At 54.7% G+C, this 22404-nt stretch overlaps 2 protein-coding genes across 8 annotated transcripts in view; both read right to left on the bottom strand.

Moving 5' to 3' along the window:
- Positions 1-4864, bottom strand: part of CEP131 (centrosomal protein 131) — a 34996-nt gene extending 30132 nt beyond the window's left edge. For 2 of the 4 annotated variants that reach the window (XM_050921111.1, XM_050921113.1), the window contains exons 1-3: positions 3979-4415; positions 1971-2163; positions 446-540 (exon numbers count right to left, since the gene is read on the bottom strand). In XM_050921111.1, coding sequence (XP_050777068.1) covers positions 446-540; positions 1971-2147 — 272 coding nt within the window. In that variant the 5' untranslated portion in view covers positions 2148-2163; positions 3979-4415. Of the gene's footprint in view, positions 1-445; positions 541-1970; positions 2164-3978; positions 4417-4759 lie in introns of those variants that run through there. The other 2 variants (XM_050921112.1, XM_050921114.1) reach the window with 2 other exon arrangements.
- A 6697-nt stretch (positions 4865-11561) lies between these two features.
- TEPSIN (TEPSIN adaptor related protein complex 4 accessory protein) lies at positions 11562-22341 on the bottom strand. 4 transcript variants are annotated; one of them, XM_050921043.1, is made up of 13 exons: positions 22218-22341; positions 20901-20973; positions 20113-20204; positions 18737-18830; positions 18332-18399; positions 18078-18156; positions 16958-17029; positions 15786-15986; positions 15063-15237; positions 14308-14409; positions 13821-13899; positions 13187-13321; positions 11562-12614 (listed from the first exon to the last, which is right to left on the bottom strand). In XM_050921043.1, the coding sequence occupies exons 2-13, from the start codon at positions 20959-20961 to the stop codon at positions 12003-12005; spliced, it is 1770 nt and encodes a 589-aa protein (XP_050777000.1). In that variant the 5' UTR covers positions 20962-20973; positions 22218-22341; the 3' UTR covers positions 11562-12002. The 4 variants fall into 4 exon arrangements, with proteins under 4 accessions (XP_050777000.1, XP_050776998.1, XP_050777001.1 ...); XM_050921041.1 differs by having other exon boundaries at positions 22143-22252; XM_050921044.1 differs by lacking the exon at positions 22218-22341 and adding an exon at positions 22143-22164 and having other exon boundaries at positions 20113-20252.
- Positions 22342-22404: the final 63 nt, after the last annotated feature.

The raw sequence follows: 22404 nt of genomic DNA, 5'->3' as shown, positions 1-22404 counted from the left end.
GGGGTGCCCTGCCGGTCCCTGCGATGGTGGCAGTCAGGCAGCCTTCGGTGGCTTGCCTGCGGGAAGTCTGCTGGTCCTGCGGATTCAGTGGTAATTCGGCAAAATTTGCCAAACCCACGGGACCGAGAAACTCCCACAGGCAAGCTGCTGAAGGCTGCCTGAGTGCCGTGCTTTGGATGGCAAAAAAGCTAGAGCCGCCTGTTAGCATGGGCAACAGTGCCTATTGGAATTAATATGCCATTCAGTTTATTTGAGGCTCATTTCTGAAAGAGGTTTCAGGCCCACAGAATTACACTTCCTATCTCCCTTGGATTCTAATCCCATGTTCCCCCAAGTGAAGTACCTGGAACTCAGAAACTGACCAGGTAGCCTAACAAGATCACGAAGCAGAGGGTTTCCTCGCTATTTAGTGAACAGAATGGGTGGGTATTTTTTTAGCCCTTACCGGAAAGCACCGTTCGCCTGCTGGTTGACCTGGGTGGTACTATTGGATCTCCGGAGATTGTTAATGGCTCTGGAGCAGCCAATTCCTGCATCTTCCTGCACAGGAGAAAGTGAAATCTGTGACCGAGACCCCCTGTCTCCACACCCTACACATTACGGCAATTATATTTGTACAAAATATGCCTTGTGAGGTGTCTTATGAAAGCTAACCCCACACTGGATATTAATCTCATGATCAGAGGCATGTGTTGACTTTATATGTGAAGTTACAAATTCTTTCTGCATGATGGTGAAGACAAGGAAGCATAGTCAAGATAAAGGGGATAAATACGTCTGTCCTACACAAAGGAATGTGAGTTCACCTCAGTTTACATATTAGTAGTAAACAAAGCTATCCAGCTAAATGAGAAGGGGGTAATCCTGTTCCTGAGCTCGAGACAGAAAATAACATGGCACCTGCATCCTCTACAGATGCAGGAGACTGGGTCCTCAGAGGCCTCCCTGCCTGGTAAGATGAAGAAATCCCTTTGGGGATATAAGGAACAGAGAGAGACTCTACCTTTATCCTTCACCTCAGGCAAAAAGAAACCAAGTGATTTGCTCTTGGTGATAGGTCCTGCCCAGGCCAGCCAGTTAAAAGCTCGAAAGGAGACAGGGGGTAAAAGAAACCATCTTGAACAAAGACTGTATCTTGCTAGATTAAGTTTTAGACCTCGAGATGCGTGTTTTCACTTTCGTTTGCTTGTAACCATCTCACATTCTCTTTTACTTGGTATCACTTAACCCATGCTCTCTCGTTAATTAACTTGTTTTACTTTTACTATAACCCCCTTCGGTGCTGTGATTGAAGGGACGGGAATATTTACCTCAGTTATACTGATAAGCTGTGATGGTCTGACTCTAACAGGGCAGCAAACTGAACGCCTTCTGTGAAAGCACCAGGTAGGGGCTGTGCACTGACAAGAAATCTCTCTGAGGCGCCTGGAGTTCACTGATTGTTATGTTACCTGCTGGCGAGGTCTGGGCTGGGGGAGCCCTGAGGAGTTTGCTGGTGAGGAACACAAGCTGGCATGGCAGGGAGCTGACACACGGTCTAATTTGCCAGCAAAGCTCACTCTTGCAAACGCAGAGAGGGAATGCAGCGGCTCAGAGCTCTGGGTATCCCCAGCAGTGTGTTACAAAATCCAACAATAACTCTCTAAAGAGAAGCATGGGAACAGAATGCCAGGATGGACTCAGCAAAGCAAGTTCCTCCCGAAGAACTAGGGAATTCTACAATAAAAATGCACAGCAATGGTGCTTCATAAAACAGCAACAGGCCCTTCATGGATCCCCCCATCCCAAAGCACACACGTAACTTCTGCTCAGAGAGCAAAAGCAAGGGGAATGCATGTCCCAGGGGAGGAAGTTAAACATTCAGCAACCCCTGGAGAACAGAAATGTATCAAGAAGTCTGGAATGTCTGCCCAGGTTCTCCTGGTGAAGGGAGGGTTTGGGTGAAAGCACCCCACAGACGCAGTACTCACCGGAGCGTTCCTTCTGGCCTTGCTCTCGGTGATGACGGAGATGGAACGAGCGATGTGCTTAGCTGGAGAGGCGCTGCTCGGCCGCCGCAAGACTTGCAGTGGGAGGCCCGTTAGACACAGGTCCAAGCCATTGGCATTGACAGCTTGGAATGAGGAACTGCTGCGGGTGCTTTTCATTTTGGGGTGGATTGAACTGCAGTGGATTGAGATGAGATGAAGCACAGAAGAGTATAACTAGGGTCAGGTGGCAAGTGAGAGGCACCTACATAGCTCAGTGACAGGATAAGTCATCTGCCTCTCAGCTTCCCCCCAACAGCCCAAACACATAGGGGCTAAATATCCACCAGCTCACACCCCGCTTGGCCTGGCTCCCTGCACCTGTGAGTACTTGCTAAGCACCACACCAACATTTTCAGAATCAGCCTAAACTTTTTGAACTTCAGGCACCTTAGGCCGGATTTGCTAAGCATCTGCAGCTCTCAGCATCTTCAGCTGGGTTTGTGGGCACTCAGCACCTTTGAAGGTCAGATCCAGCATGTCTCAAGTTAGATTCCCAAAATTTAAGGTACCCAAAATCAGTGGCCACTTCCTTGGTATTTTGGCCTAACTAATCTCCAGATCCACCTGTGTCAGGCAGGCATGTATTACTGTCCCCATGTGACAGATTGGGAAGCTGAGGCTCACCCCACTACACCACACTGTGTCCAAGAGGGTTCTTTCAGTTCAGACACCATCCCCCACCTCAAACTCCCTTCATTCAGATTTCACAAGCTGCAACTGGAGTGTATTGAGAAGGGTTGTGAGATGCACGAATTAACAACTTTTGTCACTCACTTCTAGCCAGGAATCCACAGAGGTCGTGTCCTTTCAAAGAAGGTTTTGAGGGAGTGTGAGGCCAAATTAACACACTGCACCCTCCAACCTTAACAGCCAAAGTGGTATTTAATTCTGCCCCTTTCTTCCTTTTGCACAGCAAAGCCCAGCTCCCAAGGACCTCCCTGACTCCTTTCCCACCTCCATGGCCTCAAAGTAGTTTCACAATTACTCGGCTATGTTGTTTTATTTCTTTAAATAGTAATACATGTCCTGGGAAGCAGCTGGAATGGCAGAAAGCTTCAATTCTTGGCGAGAAAGGGGAAAACTATCTGGCCTCACATCACATACATACGTAAGCTCTTTCCAAAGACATTTGCAATTTCCTTGGCACAAGAAATAAGAACAAACAAAAAGCTCTCTATGGAAACCACCAAGCTCACACCAGGAAGATGGATCACAGTCTCAGCTAGTGCTAGGCTTGGGAGTTGGGTACATATTTGATCAGAGAAATGTATACTTAGCTTATCTATACTACAAAAACTAATACAATCAGAAGGTTTGCTCCAGGTTCCACGCAGATATAGCAGAAGCGATTTCAGGATTAGGGCTGTAGACTGTAAGCCCTTCAAGGCAGGGACTATGTCTCCTTATTTGCATTATGAAGTACCCAATATACTTCTGAGTGCTATAAAGTAACCACCCGTTAGCAAAGCCTGCTCTGCAATCTGAAGGCCACTTGACTGTAACTGTCCATTAGCTGATGCGCTGTAAGACGGGTTCTCAAACTGGGGGTTATTACATGGGGGTTCATGAGCTGTCAGCCTTCATCCCCAAAACCCCCTTTTGCCTCCTGTATTTACAATAGTGTTAAATATTTTAAAAATGTGTTTTTAACTTAGGGGTGGCCGTATTCAGTTTTGCTGTGCAAAAGGAGTCACTAACACAAAGCTCTCAGAAGCACTGCACTGGAACATCAGCTTTCTTAATCCAAAAGCTCCTCTTCCTATGCCAGACCCCCCTCGGTTTGCACTGGGCCAGGATTGCTCCTTTCACCTGCCCAGCCAGAGGAAAAACCACACATGAGAAATTAAAAAGAAAAACTAAATGTTTGTTGGCAAAACTTCACACTCAGGTACCTGCACGCACAAATCAACCAAAGGGGATGAATATGAATACAAAGGGGGTTCCTTACCTGCCTGAACTTCCAGCTGTCACAGTGCTGGGGACACCTGTATTTAGGGCTATTTTCCCAGCATCTATTTTTTTTGGGGGGGAGGGTGCTTAGAGAGAAAGCCAACTAAAAACTCCAGGCCTTATAAGGATGCTCCAGCAGCAGAGAGGAGCTTGGGACCCTGTTACAGCCCCTCTCTCCTGGAGACTGGCCCTGAGCTCCCCCTACACTAGAGAAACAGGGGCTGCAAAGCCGTTGGTGGGATGGTGACCCTCCCCTAGGTGACTCAGGAATTCAGGGTCCCCAGGGGTAATTTTAAAACATGGGAGTTTTAAAAATGTCTGGAGGGCTCAAGGCCTGGACACAGCTTGTCACCCCCAGCAGGATCTATGGGGCAGGGGTCCCTCCGCTTCCTCAGCAGGAGCTATGGGGCAGGGGTTCCCCCTCTCCCACACCCCCCCCCCAGCAGGAGCTATGGGGCCGGGGTCCCTCTGCCTCTCCCACCCCCCCAGCAGGAGCTATGGGGCCGGGGTTCCCCCCACCTCTCCCACCCCCAGCAGGAGCTATGGGGCCAGGGATCCCCCTCTCCCACCCCCCCAGCAGGAGCTATGGGGCCGGGGTTCCCCCCGCCTCTCCCACCCCCAGCAGGAGCTATGGGGCCAGGGATCCCCCTCTCCCACCCACCCCCAGCGGGAGCTATGGGGCTGGGGTCCCTCCACCTCCTCAGTAGGAGCTAGGGGACCGGGGTTCCCCCTCTCCCACCCCCCCGGGCCAGGGTCCCTCCTCCTCCTCTCCCTCCCACCCCCGCCAGCAGGAGCTATGGGGCAGGGGTTCCCCCTCTCCCAGCCCCCCCCAGCAGGAGCTATGGGGCTGGGGTCCCTCCACCTCCTCAGCAGGAGCTATGGGGCCGGGGTTCCCCCTCTCCCTCCCACCCCCCCGGGCCGGGGTCCCTCCCCCTCTCCCACTCCCAGCAGGGGCTACGGGGCCTGCTGCCCGCCCAGCAGGGTCCCGCCGTCCCTACCCAGCCCCCCCGGCCAGGGGCATTGTGGGAAGGGTCCCCCGGGCCGTGCCCACCCCGTGCAACTAACGCGCGGCCAGAGCCGGACGCTAGTCACCTGCCCAGGAACAGCCTAACCCAAGCGGGGCGCCAGCCCGCCTCCCCGGCCACGCCATTGGCTCGCTATGGAGGCACTGGAGTCTCATTGGGCGGCTTGGCTGCCCGTCGCGCGGGACGGGGGAGTTCGGTTGAGGCGGCAGGCCGGACTGGAGCAGCAGTGAGGGCTGCTGGGCCCGCCAGGGGGCGCTGAGGGACCTAGCCTGGCTCCGGCCTCCGGCCTCCTGCGGCGGCCGGGCGGGGCCGGGCGGGGCGGGGCGGGGGATGGAGTCAGGAGGGGGAGGGGTGGGGCAGGGAGTGAAGAGGGGCCGGGCAGGGGTGGCATGGGGTGAGGAGTAGGGCGGGGGGGGGGTGGAGTGAGGAGGGGCAGGGCAGGGAGTGGGATAAACTGTGGGGTGAGAGGGGCCAGGCAGGGGTGGCATGGGGTGAGGAGTAGGGCGGGGGGGGTGGAGTGAGGAGGGGCAGGGGCCAGGCAGGGTGGGAGTGGGGTAGGGCTGTGGGGTGAGGAGGGGAGGGGGCATGAGGTTAGGAGGGATAGGGTGGGGTGGGCTGGAGCAGCCAGAAGAGGGGCTGGAGGCAGCCATCCCATTGGGTTCCCCATGGAGTGTTGATTGATGATGCCCTGTGCAGGTCCAGTGGGGGAGGTGAGGAGGGGTGCAGGGTCAGAGGGGATTTTTCTCTGTACTGAAACAGGCTCTCTGAGGTATTCAGGTGCCCATTCCATGATGCAATCTGCACCTCAGGTAGAGTGGCCTCCTTTGGAGAAGGTGGGTTTGTGTGTGATGCAGTTTGGACCCTGGCCTTTCTCCTCAGCGCACAGGCTGCCCTATCCGCGCACCTGGCTGCAGAGAACAGATTCCTTGTTGCGACTGGTGTGGCTGCTGGATCTGTGACGGAAAACATAGTGATTTGTGAGTCCATAGCTGCCTGTCCCATTGTTGAAGCTGATTGTGGTGTCCAGAAAGTTGATGCTGATACATCAAGAGTTTGATTGATGTGGAAATCTATGAGGTAGTTTAGGTCATCTGTGCAGAGAATGAAAATCTCATCAGTGTATCTCAGCTGTGTCAGTGGTTTCATGGAGGGTTTGTCCAGAAATTCTTTCTCAAGTTGGCCCATGAAGAGGTTGGCACATTGGGGAGTGATCCTAACGTGTAGACATGTTATAGGTCACTATTATTACTAAGTACTGTTTGTACAGCACGATGCCTAGGAGTCTCAGTCATGGCCCAGAGCTCTGTAAATTATTCATTACGTATATGATCGTAATGCCTAGAGGTCTCAGACACAGCGCAGGACCCCATTGTTCTAGGCATTGTACAAACAGAACACAAAGATGATCACTGTCTCACAGTGCTGGAAGAGTTAGGTAGCTGCCTTCATACGTGAAACAAGAAAATGTACATGGAGTAGATCTTTAGAACCCTCAGAATCGCTACCTATTTCTCATGCTGATGTAAGCCCCCTGGATCCCGCAGAGGCAGGAGAACTAGGAAACATGCACAGCTCTGGATTCACTGGCTCAGCTTCATGCAGATACAAAGGTGGTTAGCGAGTCTTCAAAATTTCAGATTTGCTAATGAGGTTCACAAACGTGACGACAGCTTCAGAGTTTTGTTTTGTTTCAAAGAACAGAAAATTTGGAGATGTGACTCTTCCAGCGGGCCCAAAGCAAACAGCAGCTTTGCATACTGCAGCAGGTTCCCAAACTTCCCCTATCACAACCCCTTTGTGGGCTCTTATGTATAACATTTCAAAACACTACAGCCCATTCAGAAAAGCTGGCTCTGGGGCATGGGTGATGGTAGAAAGTGTCTCTCTGAGTCAGTGCAGGCCATTGCCCCAGATGTGGCCTTGATTCAAGATAACGGGACTGAACTGGGGCCTTTGTGAGCATCCAGAGCAGGGTCAGCATTGTGTTCAAGTTCTCTAGCAATTGCCCGCTGGGTGCTTTACACCGATAAGCCAATTGGGTGGACTCCTCTGCTCATTTGCGGGGATGAAAGAGACAAGAGCATGGTGCTGCACAGCACAACAGAAGCCTTCTATGTTCATCTTGTTGCCTCCATGGACTCAATTCTTCCCACACCCGCTCTCCACTACCAAGCTGGGGTTCCAGAATAAGAAGGCAGAGCTGCCTTCCAGTAGGTGGGAGGGATTTTTTTTTTTAAAATAGAAACTTCCCTATTTAAAAATGTGTATAATTTAAACTCCATCCTCACCTCTCCAAATTTAAGAGATGCTGCATGACTCTCCAAATGCCACAGTCAGCAAAAAGGCTTCCCTGGGCCTGGGTGAAATGCATGAAGCAAGAAAAGCAGAAGTGATGAAAAACAAATATGAGCCTAAAATTTCCCATGTAATAATCTAGAGCACTACTGACCAGGCTTTTTACATGTTATTTTTACTCAGGAGTCCTTGCATCAAAGGGAACAAGTAAAGCAGGGTAAAATCAGCCTGTGTTGCAGTTAGAAGGAATCTCCTCCTGCCCGTATCCCGGCACTTATGTGGCAAATTGTACATTACTGCCAAAGATCTGAGGCCAGAGTCTGTTTTCCCATCCCCACTTCACAGACTATCATTAGCAGCTTCCTTGTCAAATACCGGGGTGATGGACTCCCTATAAACGCCTGGCTGGTGGATGGATTCACTTGCATCAATGCAGCACCATTATTGGGTCTGTTGTGCAGAGAACTGGGCTGCTCTGGGGCTCTTCTGAAATGGTCTCAGGCCTGAGCAGTAATTCCTGGGAAAAGCCTGAAGTACAGTCCAGTGTCTGCAACTCTAGGATGCACTATGAGCTCAGGTGCTCTAAGGTCTGCCAGCCGGACAGGTTAGTTCAACAGACACAACACGGTTACTACATGTGCTGCCCATGAACCCCCTCCCACACTGACACTGTGGGTGGCAGAGGGCCAGGCTTCAGGGAGCCTACCTGAAGGAATGCCAGGGGGCTATTTATATGTCAGCAGACAGTTCTCAACAGGAAATAGAAAGTTTTCCACAATTCAATGATTTCAAATTTAATTGTGCATAGCAAACCTGGTTCCTCTGGAGAGCAGCAGGGAGCATGAATTCAGGGATCATTATGCCCTGGTTCTGGGCCTTGTAAAAGAAATACAGACTATCTGCCCTCCTGATTGCACCCTGCTGGCACAGCTGTGCCCTGGAAGGCAACCCTGCCAGGGCATGCTGAGAGCGTGAGGTGGCCAAAGCTGCAGGAAGAGGGAAATTTACAGGCTTTGCCATGTGATGAGAGCCCTTCGGTGTAGGTAGTCTAGAAGCCAGCTGAGGCTTAATGCTTGAACAGGGAAATCTACCACCCGTATGCTCAGCAGATTGTGTAGCTCTGGAACTGGGGGAAGAAGAGCCCACTCAACCCCTGGCAGGGGACTTGGTTACATTTCAGCCCCTAGCTGCTCGCTCCTGAGCTCACCATCACTGCTAAGGCCAGGAAAGCCAGCCCAGCGTGCTCTGAAGCAGAACACAATTTCACAGCAGGCATAGGCTATAAACAAGCACACTTTGTACCTCAAAACAAGAGAATTAGTCGAACTTTAAATATACACAACTTAGTGTTTATTAAAGTCATATTAGGACACCCCCTCCCCCCCCCGCTCTGTAAACATGGAACATTCTCCCAGGAAGCTTTCCGGACAATGGACCCTTCCCTCCTCCCAGCTCTAAGAGCAGACAGGTTGTGGGAGCTAAGAACGTTGGCAGGAGTCTGTGAGCAGGGCCCTGGCTGCAGGGTGTGATTTGTACACAGCAGGAGCCCACCCAAGCTTCTGTCCCATGGGGTAGATCAGACACTGCTAGAAAGGGATTTTCCCCAGAGATTTTTAACTTGCCTGTTGCAAATTTTCCCCACAGGGACAGGTGGGCTGTTCTTGATGTCAAGCCCAAGGACAACACACAGACTTGTACATAACCAGCTCTCGCAGCCAGATGGACTCACATGTCACGTGTAAACACTGAATAAACGCCAATCTGCTGCCCAAGGCAGCCTGTGCCTGTAAGTTGGCTTCCCTGTGCCCAGTAGGATTGGGCAAGAGATCAGTCTGCAGGTGTGAAAGGGGCTGCTGCCCCACACAGGGATTCATGCTTCTACATAGGTGTTTAGTCCCTTCCATTGCCAGCCCTGCTAAAGCGCTCCAAGGGGTGGGTGTGTGTAACATACCTTCAAAGAACAAGTAGCTACAATATTGGATTCTCAGTAGAAAAACCAAACCACCTCAAACAGATTCCCACAGCAGCTCAGCCAAGGCCTGCAGGGCACGTGGTATCCACTGAGGTGCCTAACGCGTCACCTTCCTTGAAAAGATCTTCTGAAACCTGGCTTCCAGACTCAATGCCTCTCTACCCCAACAGCAATGGGACTGAGCAGGTGCTATGCTGGGGAAAGGCAGCCAGCGTCCCTGGACCTTCCAAGGTACCATTAACCACCCTCCATACGTGTTAAGTGACTGAGCTGGTTACTAGTACATTCATTCACACAGGCTGAGGCACAACATGAGAGGTTGAGTCCATATGGACTCACTGCCCCTCCCTCCCCAGCATGCCCCAGGCCCTAGCCTGAGCAGTGTTACAGACTGCCACTGATGGATAGATTCATAGACTCTAGGACTGGAAGGGACCTCGAGAGGTCATCGAGTCCAGTCCCCTGCCCTCATGGCAGGACCAAATACTGTCTAGACCATCCCTAATAGACATTTATCTAACCTACTCTTAAATATCTCCAGAGATGGAGATTCCACAACTTCCCTAGGCAATCTATTCCAGTGTTTAACTACCCTGACAGGAACTTTTTCCTAATGTCCAACCTAAATCTCCCTTGCTGCAGTTTAAGCCCATTGCTTCTTGTTCTATCATTGGAGGCTAAGGTGAACAAGTTTTCTCCCTCCTCCTGATGACACCCTTTTAGATACCTGAAAACTGCTATCATGTCCCCTCTCAGTCTTCTCTTTTCCAAACTAAACAAACCCAATTCCTTCAGCCTTCCTTCATAGGTCATGTTCTCAAGACCTTTAATCATTCTTGTTGCTCTTCTCTGGACCCTCTCCAGTTTCTCCACATCTGTCTTGAAATGCGGTGCCCAGAACTGGACACAATACTCCAGTTGAGGCCTAACCAGCGCAGAGTAAAGCGGAAGAATGACTTCTCGTGTCTTGTTTACAACACACCTGTTAATGCATCCCAGAATCATGTTTGCTTTTTTTGCGCAACAGTACCACACTGTTGACTCATATTAAGCTTGTGGTCTACTATGACCCCTAGATCTCTTTCTGCCATACTCCTTCCTAGACAGTCTCTTCCCATTCTGTATGTGTGAAACTGATTGTTCCTTCCCAGGTGGAGCACTTTGCATTTATCTTTATTGAACTTCATCCTGTTTACCTCAGATCATTTCTCCAATTTGTCCAGATCATTTTGAATTTTGACCCTGTCCTCCAAAGCAGTTGCAATCCCTCCCAGTTTGGTATCGTCCGCAAACTTAATAAGCGTACTCTCTATGCCAACATCTAAATCGTTGATGAAGATATTGAACAGAACCGGTCCCAAAACAGACCCCTGCAGAACCCCACTTGTTATACCTTTCCAACAGGATTGGGAGCCATTAACAACTACTCTCTGAGTATGGTTATCCAGCCAGTTATGCACCCACCTTATAGTAGCCCCATCTAAATTGTACTTTCCTAGTTTATCTATAAGAATATCATGCGAGACTGTATCAAATGCCTTACTAAAGTCTAGGTATATCACATCCACCGCTTCTCCCTTATCCACAAGGCTCGTTATCCTATCAAAGAACGTTATCAGATTAGTTTGACACGATTTGTTCTTTACAAATCCATGCTGGCTATTCCCTATCACCTTACCACCTTCCAAGTGTTTGCAGATGATTTCTTTGATTACCTGCTCCATTATCTTCCCTGGCACAGAAGTTAAACTAACTGGTCTGTAGTTTCCTGGGTTGTTTTTATTTCCCTTTTTATAGATGGGCACTATATTTGCCCCCTTCCAGTCTTCTGGAATCTCCCCCGTCTCCCATGATTTCTCAAAGATAATAGCTAGAGGCTCAGATACCTCTTCTATTAACTCCTTGAGTATTCTAGGATGCATTTCATCAGGCCCTGGTGACTTGCAGGCATCTAACTTTTCTAAGTGATTTTTTACTTGCTCTTTTCTTATTTTCTCTTCTAAACCTACCCTCTTCCCGTAAGCATTCACTATACTAGACATTCCTTCAGACTTCTCAGTGAAGACTGAAACAAAGAAGTCATTAAGCATCTCTACCATTTCCAAGTCTCCCGTTACTGTTTCCCCCTCCTCACTGAGCAGTGGGCCTACCTTGTCCTTAGTCTTCCTCTTGCTTCTAATGTATTGATAAAAAGTCTTCTTGTTTCCCTTTATTCCCATAGCTAGTTTGAGTTCATTTTGTGCCTTTGCTTTTCTAATCTTGCCTCTGCATTCCTGCTCTGGCCCCAAGCAGGGCCAGAGCAGCCAAGCACATATGATTAGCCTTAAACCTGTAGCACAACCTTAACGTGGGGGTAGAGTCAAGGGGATTCTCATTCCTGCCCCCCCTCCCCCTTTGGCAGCCTGGAACTGGCTGTCGTGGCACATTCCCCCTCTCCCCCGTGTAGGATCATGCTGGATTGTTATTGTAGGGTTACTCATGGATTTTTCGAGGGCACCTCCAGGGATCAAACTGAAGGGAGTGACTGGAGACTCCATTTCCTCATTGTGCCCCAGTGAGATACTCCCCAGCAGCACCGGCACTGCCAGCCCCTTTCTGCAGGACGTGGACTTGGCAGCACCCACAAGGAATGGGGAGGCCTCGCTTTGGAGTGAGCAGCTGTAGTGATGGTCTGAAATCGACACGCAGTGAGCAAGACCCCAGTCCCTCAGCGTCCTGCAGCCCCAGCTGCTACATGTTGAGGAAGGAGAATGCAGAAGGTTCCCTGCTGCCCTCGGAGTCCCCGTGAGCATTGGTGCTGGCAGTCCCAGTGCAGGGCAGTGTCTGTGGAACACAAGAGGCACATCCCTCCCCACCAGAGTTGGCTACTGCTGTGCCTGGAAGGGCCACCAGCTCCATGCCAGCGAACAGGGAGAGGCTCTGAGGGGGTACAGCTGCCCCCTGCCTGCCATTCAACGTCTGTGCACGCCCGGAATCGATCCGGGCAGCATCCAGCCGGGCCTCAGGCCCCATTAGTCTGCACTCCACCTCCTGCTGGCACCGACAGCCTGGTGCAACATCCCCAAATGGCTCACAGGTCTCCCCTTCTGTGCTCTGCTCTCCCGCAGGGGCGGGCACGGCCACAGGATGCGCATCGAATGCTGGGGCTTTACATGTCTCCGAGAGGAAAGGGGCTAAGCTCACAGGCTTGAGCACGGTATCTCCTGCCAGAGGCATGAGGTCCATCAGCAAGTCACACGTGTGTTGGGGGGAGCCCCCGGCAAGAGCAGAGGGATCCATGTCTGGCTCTGATCTCTTGGGAGACGGGCAGCTCCTGCACAAAGCCTCAAACTGCCTCAGGAGCTGGCACGGAAAGGGAGGAACAGAGCAAGGAGTCAGTGCAGCACAGCGGGCCTGCCCTACCACTGACCCCTTCACAAGGGGGCAGCCTTCAGAGGCTGGCCCCTGCCAGCCTGCTCCCCAGGGGGGCTGGATGGGATTTTGGGGAGCCCTTTTATGCTGCCCCCTCCATTGCCGGCTACTAGCATGGAGAGTGCTGGAGGAGCATGGGGTGTGCCATGCACAGTAGATCAAGCTGGTATCCTGCCTGGCAGGATTTAATACCTGATGCTTTGCAGGGGGCTCACCACCCATAACATACCTGAACAATTGTGCAATATTTCATTGGAAAGGAGGGAACATTCCTTCCTTCCTGACCTGTGCAGCCACCAGCTGATGCCCTGAAGCATGTTATCTCCTCTAGGAGCAAAGTTCAGCCCAGTAAGGTGGCAGGGGGAATGACCCTGCATCCTCTGGTGCTCCCTGCTCCAGGGGAGGGAGGGAGGGAGGAAGTTGCTGGGTCTGGCCCGGCAGCACAGAGCCAGTCCCTCAGGCTCGCAGGCTGTGCTGGGGTGTAAGTGAGACACAGGAATCACCTTTGTTGCTTTGTTGGCCACGGGACCGGGGCTTCTTTGGCTGAGCTGCTGCAGGTGTGGCCGGGTAATCACAGAGATCTGCTCGTGGGCCAGCAGGTCGGAGCACAGGAGGGAAGATATGGCACACATGGACCTCTGGCAAGGACAAAAGAGAGCAGGATCAGAAGACAGGACCTATGCTGATACTGCAGCTGCAGGCAGCTCGTCTGACCCCACAGCCCCAGCCCAGGGAGATGGGGCTCCCTGATTACCCAGGGCCCAACATCAGCGGCAGAGCAAGTTTCCCCAGCCCAGGCAGGACCAGCTCCAGGGCCCAGTCACTCAGAGTCCATCCATGGGGCAAGGGGTGCTGGAGCTTTCGCCGTGGGAGCCCTTCCCCACTAGGGACTGGGCTGCAGCCCAGCAGTGCAGGCAGACGAGGGCATGAACCAGCTCACAGCTACTGCTGACCCACACTAGATCCCAGTACGACCCAGACGGGCTTGTTTCCTGAGCCACCTCCTCCCATGGGGCAGCCGGGGAGCCCTCCACACTCCTGAGGCTTCTCGGGCTGCTCAGTGGGCCCCATCCAATCGGCTGTCTCCCTGTGCCTGTAGGAGCTGCAGTGGAGGCAGCGTCTCCTCCGTGCACCCACCATGCAGATGAGCTGGCTGGGGTCCTGCAGCGTCCGGCTCAGCAGCTCCAGCACCACCTCACAGTTCAGCAGTCCGCACCTGGGGAGAGTGGGCAGCGTGTGGTCACGGCAGCAAGCAGGATGCAGCTTCCCAGGCTCGCGCAGGGATCCTCAGCCTCTCAGAGAAGCAGGGAGCAGCCCCATGACCTGCCCCCCAGGGACTTTCCTGCCCCATCACCTCAGGGGTCGCTGGCTGAGCCCTCCAGGGTGAATGGTGTGGGGCAGCACCCTGGCTACACTCCTGGCTCCCCGCTCTGCTTTGCAGCCAGATCCAGAGGGAGGGCAGGCTCTGCCCATCAGCCAGCCCAGGAAGGGGCAGGGGACCCAGGGGACATTGTGCGACCAAGAGGGCTTTGGAGAACACCCACCCTAGCCCCCTCCGGCACCCTGGCAGGGGTGGGAAATGCAGCCTCCTCCCAGCCCAGGAGAGGACGCGGTGGACTCTTACTCTTTGATGAAGTGCTGGGCCTCCTCCCGTGTCAGGAAGACCTTGGAGCCCCTGGTCAGCGCGCTCACCAGGCTCAGCTCCTGCAGGCAGTCGCCCTCCACCCTGCCAGTGGGGAGGAGACACCAGCCCGTTACCTCTATCCTGCAAGGGAGGACATGCTCCCGGCCCCGCTCCCCAATTCGGAGGGGCAGTGAGCAGCTTCCCTGCCAGCTCAAAGACTCCACCCCTCAGCAGGGCACAGAGAGAGCGGGGTGCAGCTGGGCACAGGCCTGGGTGCTTGGCACTCCTGCGTTCCAACCCAACTGGGGCAAGTCACTGACCCTGGCCACCTCCCACCAGCCCCAGCACACAGGCAGCTGCAGCCCTCAATAGCTCCAAGTGCCACCACCTTGCTCCGCCCACCCATGGGGGCGAAGGGGCCCCTGGGCACTGGCCCCACAGCGTGAAGCAGCTCAGGCTGGATGAACCCCCATCATCTGCCTGACTGCTCCCACTTCCAGTGCACGGAGCCGGGCGGCTGAAAAACTAGGGGGGAAATGGAGACCCAGCACCCCGAGGGGACATGAATTAACAGGGCCTGGCAAGAGAGGAGACCATGCGCATTAAGGGACTTGCAGGGATACTGGAGAAGGGGGAGCCCAACGGTTTTAACCCCTGCTGCACTCCTGCCACAAGCTCAGAGCCCTTCCTTCTCCCTCCACCCTGGCCCCGGCCACAGGCCCTCTCCAGCCCCATCCCCGGGCCCTCTGGCTCACCTCTCAGTTACGTTCCCCAGCTCCCTGCTGGCCCCCGAGGGGCTGTCGCTGCCTGATTTGCTGTAGGAGTCGGAGGTCCTGCTCAGCTCCCCGTTCTCCTGCGAGGAGTTCTGGGAGCTGTGCCCACTGTCCATCTCTTCCCAGCCACCTCCTGCCTGCCCAGGTTGGTGACTCACTGCAGGAGAAGCAACAGCAAGAGAGAGTCACCCAGAGCCAGAGCTTCCTGCCTGCTTCAGGGACTGACAGACAGCTCTGCCACGACCCAGCCTCCACCTGCACCGTACAGGAAACGCTGAGTGCTCCATACGAACCAGGGTTCTTCTTCTGTTCCAGGCCTGGACCGTGGAGCAGTGTTACGTGCTGCTAAATGGCAGCTGTGTTTCACCCCAGAGATGGCTGCATTTCAGTGCGGTGTGTGGCGATTCCTAGGATTTGCCGAGCATGCGGTGAGCCCGGGGGTGGGGGGCAAAATGGCTAACGAACATTAGGCATTAGCACCACTGCTTGGAGGAGCATCATCCAGCAGTGAGAGCTGGGAACTGGGTGCCTGGACTCTGGGGTTCTGTTCCCAGCTCCATCACAGAAGCTAATGTGTCCATCTTTAGAGTAGGACCAACCTTCCCCTCCCGGCCGTGGCGTCAGGAGCCCTAATTCATCGGGGCGATTATGCGCCATAGCTGTCTGTGGGAGCTGCTTTCCTTCGCCGCAGCTCCACACACCTACCTCGCATGCTGTGGGCTGCAGCAGGGGGCTTCTGAGGCACCACACAGCTTTTGCCAGGAGAAGGCGCCGTCACGGGCTGGTAGGCATCATCCTGTAGCTCCCTGGGGCAGGGAGGGGGGAACTCTGGGCTGGGCAGCACAGCGCTGGCGACCGCCTCGGCTGCTTTCTGTATGGTGGCGAGCAGGGCCTCGCTGGCGGAAGCTGGGCAAGCACAGGAAAGGCCGGGGTGTAAGTCTCTGTGCAGGGCTCAGCCCCCCCCGTTCCGAGGACAGCACTGCCACCCGCCCTCAGGGCACCCTGCCCCCAGGGACTGTAGGGGCGTTGGGCTGGCAGACGGGTCTCTGCCAGCTTCAAGGAGGCCTGAGCTTCCAGTCCAGCAACCCTGCCTGCTCACTGGCAAGAAGTGGTCTCTGAATCCAGCCCGCCCCTGCCTGCCCCGAGCTCCTGAAACACACCCACAGCTACTTCCATAGGGAGCTGCCTAGAACAGCCCTGCATGCTTTGGAGCAATGCACGAGCTGGGCACCTCACAGGCACCTCAGTGGGGACGCCAAGCAGTGAATGGGCCAGGGAGACTGAAGTGCCCTTTCAGCCCCAGCCTGGGCCCCTGGGTTGGGGCTCAGGGACAATGGCAGGGGCTGGGCCCAGGGAAGCTCACGCTGCTGCTGGTTGAGCTTTGGGCCAATGGCACGTCAGCCCAGGCCTGTTAGCAGCACATCAGCACTGCCAACCGGGAGCATTCAAAAGCCACGAGCCAGGCCCCTGAAATCCCCAGCTGGGCTGGATAACTTGGAGCTTTATATTCGCATCAGAAAGGTGGGGTTCTTGCTCTTTGCCCCCGGTTTTTGAGCACGCGGGGGCATCGGGTCGGGGTCTCGAAATCTTCTCTGCCATGACCAGGGCTAAAAACTGGTTTCCTGTTTTAAACGGCTCTGACCCCGGGCCCCCAGGAGCTGAGGATGCAAGAAAAGCACCATCTGTTGGGAGTAGGGTGACCAGACAGCAACTGTGAAACATCAGGACGGGGTGGGGGGTAATAGGAGCCTATATAAGAAAGCCCCAAATATCGGGACATCTGGTCACCCTCGTTGGGAGCCTCGGGATAAACCCCTGAGATCTGGCAACGTGGCAGAGGGGGCGGCGCGGAGCCGGGCCCTGGGGACGGCACTTACGGGAGCCGCTTCTCTCGCTCGTGAAGCCAAAGCCTTGCAAGGAGCTGCAGGGGCCAGGCTTGCAGCCCATTCCTACGACCAGAGGCACAGAGCACATTTCAGAGAGATCCAGGGTCCCCTGCCCATGCTGTGCCCCCCTTGCCCATTTCTGTACTCACGTCACCCATCCCGCTGCCCGAGGGCTGGACACAGCCAACCCCAGTTCTGCAGGGGGCACTGGGCCAGGAAGCAACTGCAGCTAAACCAAACTCAGCCTGAGGACCAGACACAGCCCTAACCACTAGGTTAGCTGTGGGTGCTGCCCCCTGCTGGGGAAATGCTAGTAGTGCTGGGGAGCTGGCAAGCGCAGCCCAGAGCCCTACCCGCAGGAACACAGCCTGGCTGGAGGCTGCAGGGCTCCTTGCTTCGGTGACCTTTAGGGGTCGGATTTTCCAAGGGGCCGAAGGGAGCCTGGTGCCAACTCCCACTGACTCTCCATGACAGTTGGGCACCTAAAGCCCCTTGCAGCCCCCACCCCATTTCCTGACCCTCTGTTTGACGTGAGTCACTGCCCAGCCCCATGGCACCCACCCGACAGGAGCTGCAAGGGCCGTTGCTTTCCCTGTTCTGCCAGCACCTCCACAGCCTCCAATAAGGATGCATTCGTCCTGCCATGCGAGAGGCACTGCCTGAGTTCCCACCCCAGGCTCCCTTGGTGGGTGGGCTGCAGAGGCCACGCACTTAACAACTGGGGCCATGGGGCCGCAGCGGCTCCACCAGCTGGGAGGATGTGGCCAGCAGGGGCAGGGACCATTCCCCAGCTCCCTTAGCAAGTGGGATTTCCAGGAGGATCTGGCATGAAAGCAATGCTGGGTCGTTACAGGACGAGCCAGTGTAAGCAGTGAACTGCCCCTGGGCCTGAACGCCCCTTCCCAGGACTCCCCTCATTGACAAGCAGCATGGGTTGAGGGGGAGCTTGCCCTGCTACTGTCTGAGCTGCACCTGTCCTGGGGTAAGGCGCTGCCATCAGCCTCTTGCCCCCCAGTACCTGTCTCTAGGGCTGCCAGCTCAGCACCTCCCAGCAGTGTTGTGAGCGGGAGGAGGGTGGAGGGAGTATTCACACCAGGGTGCTGGTGCTTACCTGTTGGGGGAAGTGGCCTGGAGGGCTGAGCAGAGGGCGGGGGCGACAAGGTATCCAAAAATAAAGCACTAGCCAAATCCTGCAGGGAAAGAACGGACCGTCACAGCTGGGAGAAGGCACTGGGCCCCCGGCCGGCTCAGCAAATCCCAGACCAGTGCTTGGAGCAGGGGCAGGAGGGTGCCCTGAACTCCTCTGGCCCATGCAGAGTCCTCTCCCCAGGGTCAGTCCCCTGGGCGGGGCAGAGTGTCACTCACCTGTGCTGCTGCTCGGACCTTCTGGTACAAGCTGTTGCCGTGCAGGGGATCTGGCGGCCCTGCGAACACTAGAAGGCAGAGGGTGAGGAAGGGCTGGGTTAGTACAGCTGTATAAGGTCTAATGGGCACAGCTAGAGGGGTGTGCCAGGCAGTCATCACATTGCCCGGCAATACCATCCCCCCTCCTGCAGCTCCCCACCTGAGCCCCCCGAAGGCTGCAGAAAGCTCACAGCCGGTGGCAGGGAAAGCAAGAGCATCAGCGGGATTTGGGGCTGGGGGGCTTTCCCTCCGCAGTGCTTTCCCCAGTTAGCGTGAGGCTGGAACAGCGCTGCCCTCAGCTGGTCTCTCTCCTGGTAACGGCACTGACCCCAGCCCAGGCCCAGGGCTGCCCAGGTGCCCTGTTACCTGCTGCTTCCTGGATGAAGGCGGAATTCCTTTTCAGCTGCTGAAGGAACTGCAAAGAGCCATGTGTGCACATGTACAGCAGAATCTTCAGCACCTGGAGACACAGGAGAGGCTGAGCAGAATCTGGGACACCAGAATCAGACACCTGGGGACTCACTCGTATGCCTGCTTCACCAGACCAGAACTGTTCGGGGATCGATGGAAAGCACCAGATCCAGACTCTGCCAGGGCGGGGACCCACTGCAAAGACTTCGCTAGGTATGCCTTGATGCCAACCCCTCCCCATTCACACCATGGGGGTGGTGGCACCTGCCCCAGCCTCAGCCCCACCTTTCCTGGGAACATTCAGGTCCCAGGCCATTGCGGAGAAACTAAATGAATTCTTTGCATGGGTCTTCAAGGCTGAGGATGTGAGGGAGATTCCCAGACCTGAGCAGATGAAATTCAATGTTGATAAATGCAAAGTAATGCACCTTGGAAAACATAATCCCAACTATACATATAAAATGATGGGGTCTAAATTAGCTGTTACCACTCAAAAAGATCTTGGAATCATTGTGGAAACATCCAGTCAATGTGCAGTGACAGTCAAAAAAGCAAACAGAATGTTGGGAATCATTAAGAAAGGGATAGATAACAAGACAGAAAATATCATATTGCCTCTGTATAAATCCCTGGTACGCCCACACCTTGAATACTGCGGGCAGATGTGGTCGCCCCATCTCGAAAAAGATCTATTGGACTTGGAAAAGGTTCAGAACAGGGCAAAAAAAATGGTTAAGGGTATGGAACGGCTTCTGTATGAGGAGAGATTAATAAGACTGGAACTTTTAAGCTTGGAAAAGAGATGATATGACAGAGGTTTATAAAATCATGACTGGTGTGGAGAAAGTGAATAAGGACGTTTTATTTACCTCTCAAAACACACGAACTAGGGGTCACCAAATGAAATTAACAGGCAGTAGGTTTAAAACAAACAAAAGGAAGTATTTTTTCACACAACGCACAGTCAGTCTGTGGAACTCTTTGCCAGAGGATGTTGTGAAGGCCAAGACTATAACAAGCTTCACAAAAGAACTAGATAAGTTCATGGAGGACAGGTCTACCAATGGCTAGGAATTGAGTGACAGGAGCTGGGAATGAGTGACAGGAGATGGCTCACTTGGGATTGCCTGTTCTGTTCATTCCCTCTGGGGCACCTGGCTGCCCACTGTCAGCAGACAAGACATTGGGCTAGATGGGCCTTTGGTCTGACCCAGTGTGGCCATTCTTATGTAGGTCCTGGCACCCCTGAGCTCTCGCCTCCCTCCCACCTGCACCCTAAGAACAGCCCCTGGTGCTGCGCTCTCCCTGGCAGTGCTCAGCTGTTCAGTTACCTTCAGCTTGACGTGACAGGAGTTATTCTGCAGTCGGTTCAGGAGGTGCTCCAGGAGGCACTGACTGCTCCCTGGGGAGTCGTGGGAGATCTCTGGGAGGGTGCAGTGTTAGAGAAGTGACGCTCACTCCAGTCGTACTACTAATGAGTAACCGATGTCAGGTTAAAGGCCGAGGACTCCAAGGGTCAAAGGATCCTGCCAGTCCCTGAGCCATTCCCACTCCTTGATCACTGTTAATGCAGCTTCATCACAACTAAGCAAAGAGCAGCGGGTCTCCCCTCCCACCTCTGTCCCACTGAAGCCCTGCCCCCCTCACCCCACTGCATAGTCCCCCTCTACCCCCCAAAATACCAGGGTCTTAAGCCTGCTGAACCTGGCTCCCCCAGCAGAGATTCACAACAGAACAGTCCCTCTACATTCTCTACTCCTTGCACCCAAAGATCTCAGAGCACTCTGCACACATCCGTCCGTCTCCCAGTATCCCAGAAAGAGAGTCAGGCCTGATTTCTCTCCTGAGGAGAACTGAGGCACAGGGAGGTGGAGTATCAGAGCAGGGAAGAGCACCCAGATCACCAAACTGCCCCCTCCCCCTACTCTAACCACTAATCCACGCTCTCACCATGGAGTGCGATTCCAAAGCACTAGTGATCCCTGCTTTTAGTAACTATTACCCAGGCAACGGAAATAACTGACCCTGGCCTTGAAACTTGCAACAGTCTCTTATTGTGCCTCTCTCACGCACAGCTCCAACGCTGGATTTCCAGCCTTACACTGGGAATAAAGGATACTTGCAATTTCCTCAAACAGGTACCCAGGGCATGGGACGTCATCATCCGAGGTGCCTTTCATCAGAGAGGGCAGCTGAAAGAGACCAAGCCAATGCTGTCCAGTCAGGGGTAGAGGGCCGGACCCATCCCAGGGAGCCACCAAGCCCCCTTTCGACATCTCACCCTAACTGTTAATGCTGTCCCCAGGCGCATGAGATATCAGCAGGAACAGAACATCTGCTCCTGTCCCATCCCAGACAGGCCCACAACTCCAATGCGCGCTGTCCATGTGCTGAAGGCACTGTCCACGATCCACCAAGACATAAGAGAATCTCCACGCCCCTCACATCACAGTCCTGAGGACAAGCAACTCCCTCAGCTCTCTGTTGCCATCATTAGCTGCCTCCTAGGGAAGCTAGGCTAGCCGGTTTGGGAAGGACATGGTACACCGCACCCTAAGAAACGTGAAGCCCTAGAGAAACGTGGTCAAAGCCTGGCTCCACAGAGACTCCAGGTACCAGGCTCTGCCACTCAGATTCAGAGGGAGCATCACATGCTGGGCCTGGTCACCTCCAAGCTCCCACCCTGGGGTGAAAGCAGCTGCCTTCTGCTCCACTGGAGGCTCGTTACTGTAGGTCCAGGCAAGTTGCCAGCACAATCTCTCGGATAGGCAAAGTCTGGACAGGTCCCCTCTTGTCCCAGCACCACCAGGTGGGGTCACGAGAGCCCTGGATCATAGCGATTTCCCACACTCAGCGCCTGGCCACACAGGGAAAGCCCAGGAGGACACAGCACACCCCTTTGTCCTCCCATATCAGGCGGGATCCTGAATTTGTCCGTGTGGAATATCAGCCAGCCCCTGGAGACACCAGGCCTAGGGAGAAGGCGTTTAACCGCCCCCGGCCTGGAGAGCGAAGGCCTGTAACGACCCAGGCTCCTCACGGTGCGATGGTGGAGCCGGCACGGCGATCCCACATGTCTCCCCTCCAGGGCACCCTGGGACAGCCCAAGCCTGGGGGGGCGGGGCAGGGTCAGCGCCACGCGACAGCAGGGGTAGTGAGAACACTGAGCTGGGGGTGTGGTGACGTCACAGAACTGCATTGTGGCAATGACGTCACCGAGGCGGCAGTGACGTCACGCGAGCGTGGTGACATCGCCGCTCAGGAACCCCCCGCGCGATTCCTCCCCGGCCCGGCCCGGCCCCAGCCCCGTCGTCCCCGGCGGGACGGACAGCGACAGCCCCCGGCCGGCGCGGCCCCGTACCCGGCTCAGGAAGCCCAACCGGTCCCTCAGCGGCGCCGCCATGAGTCTCTCCCCGCACGTCCCTCGCTGCCCCACCTGAACCCGGCCTCGTCTTCTCGCCCGCCGGAACCCCTGCCCGCCAATTAGAGCGCGACGTCCTCTCCGCTTAACCAATCAGCACCGGGGGAGGGCGGGGCCAAAGGGGAGCGACTGACGCCACCTGCGCAGGCACGAGAGAAGGGCAGTAAATAACCGGCAGCTCCTCCAATCAGAAGCTCCCTTG

Source organism: Gopherus flavomarginatus, chromosome 12 (genome assembly GCF_025201925.1).
Source record: "Gopherus flavomarginatus isolate rGopFla2 chromosome 12, rGopFla2.mat.asm, whole genome shotgun sequence".
In the NCBI taxonomy this organism is placed as follows: Eukaryota; Metazoa; Chordata; order Testudines; family Testudinidae; genus Gopherus; species Gopherus flavomarginatus.
Note: the sequence above shows the minus strand (reverse complement) of the source record. Positions and strands in the feature narration are given on the sequence as shown.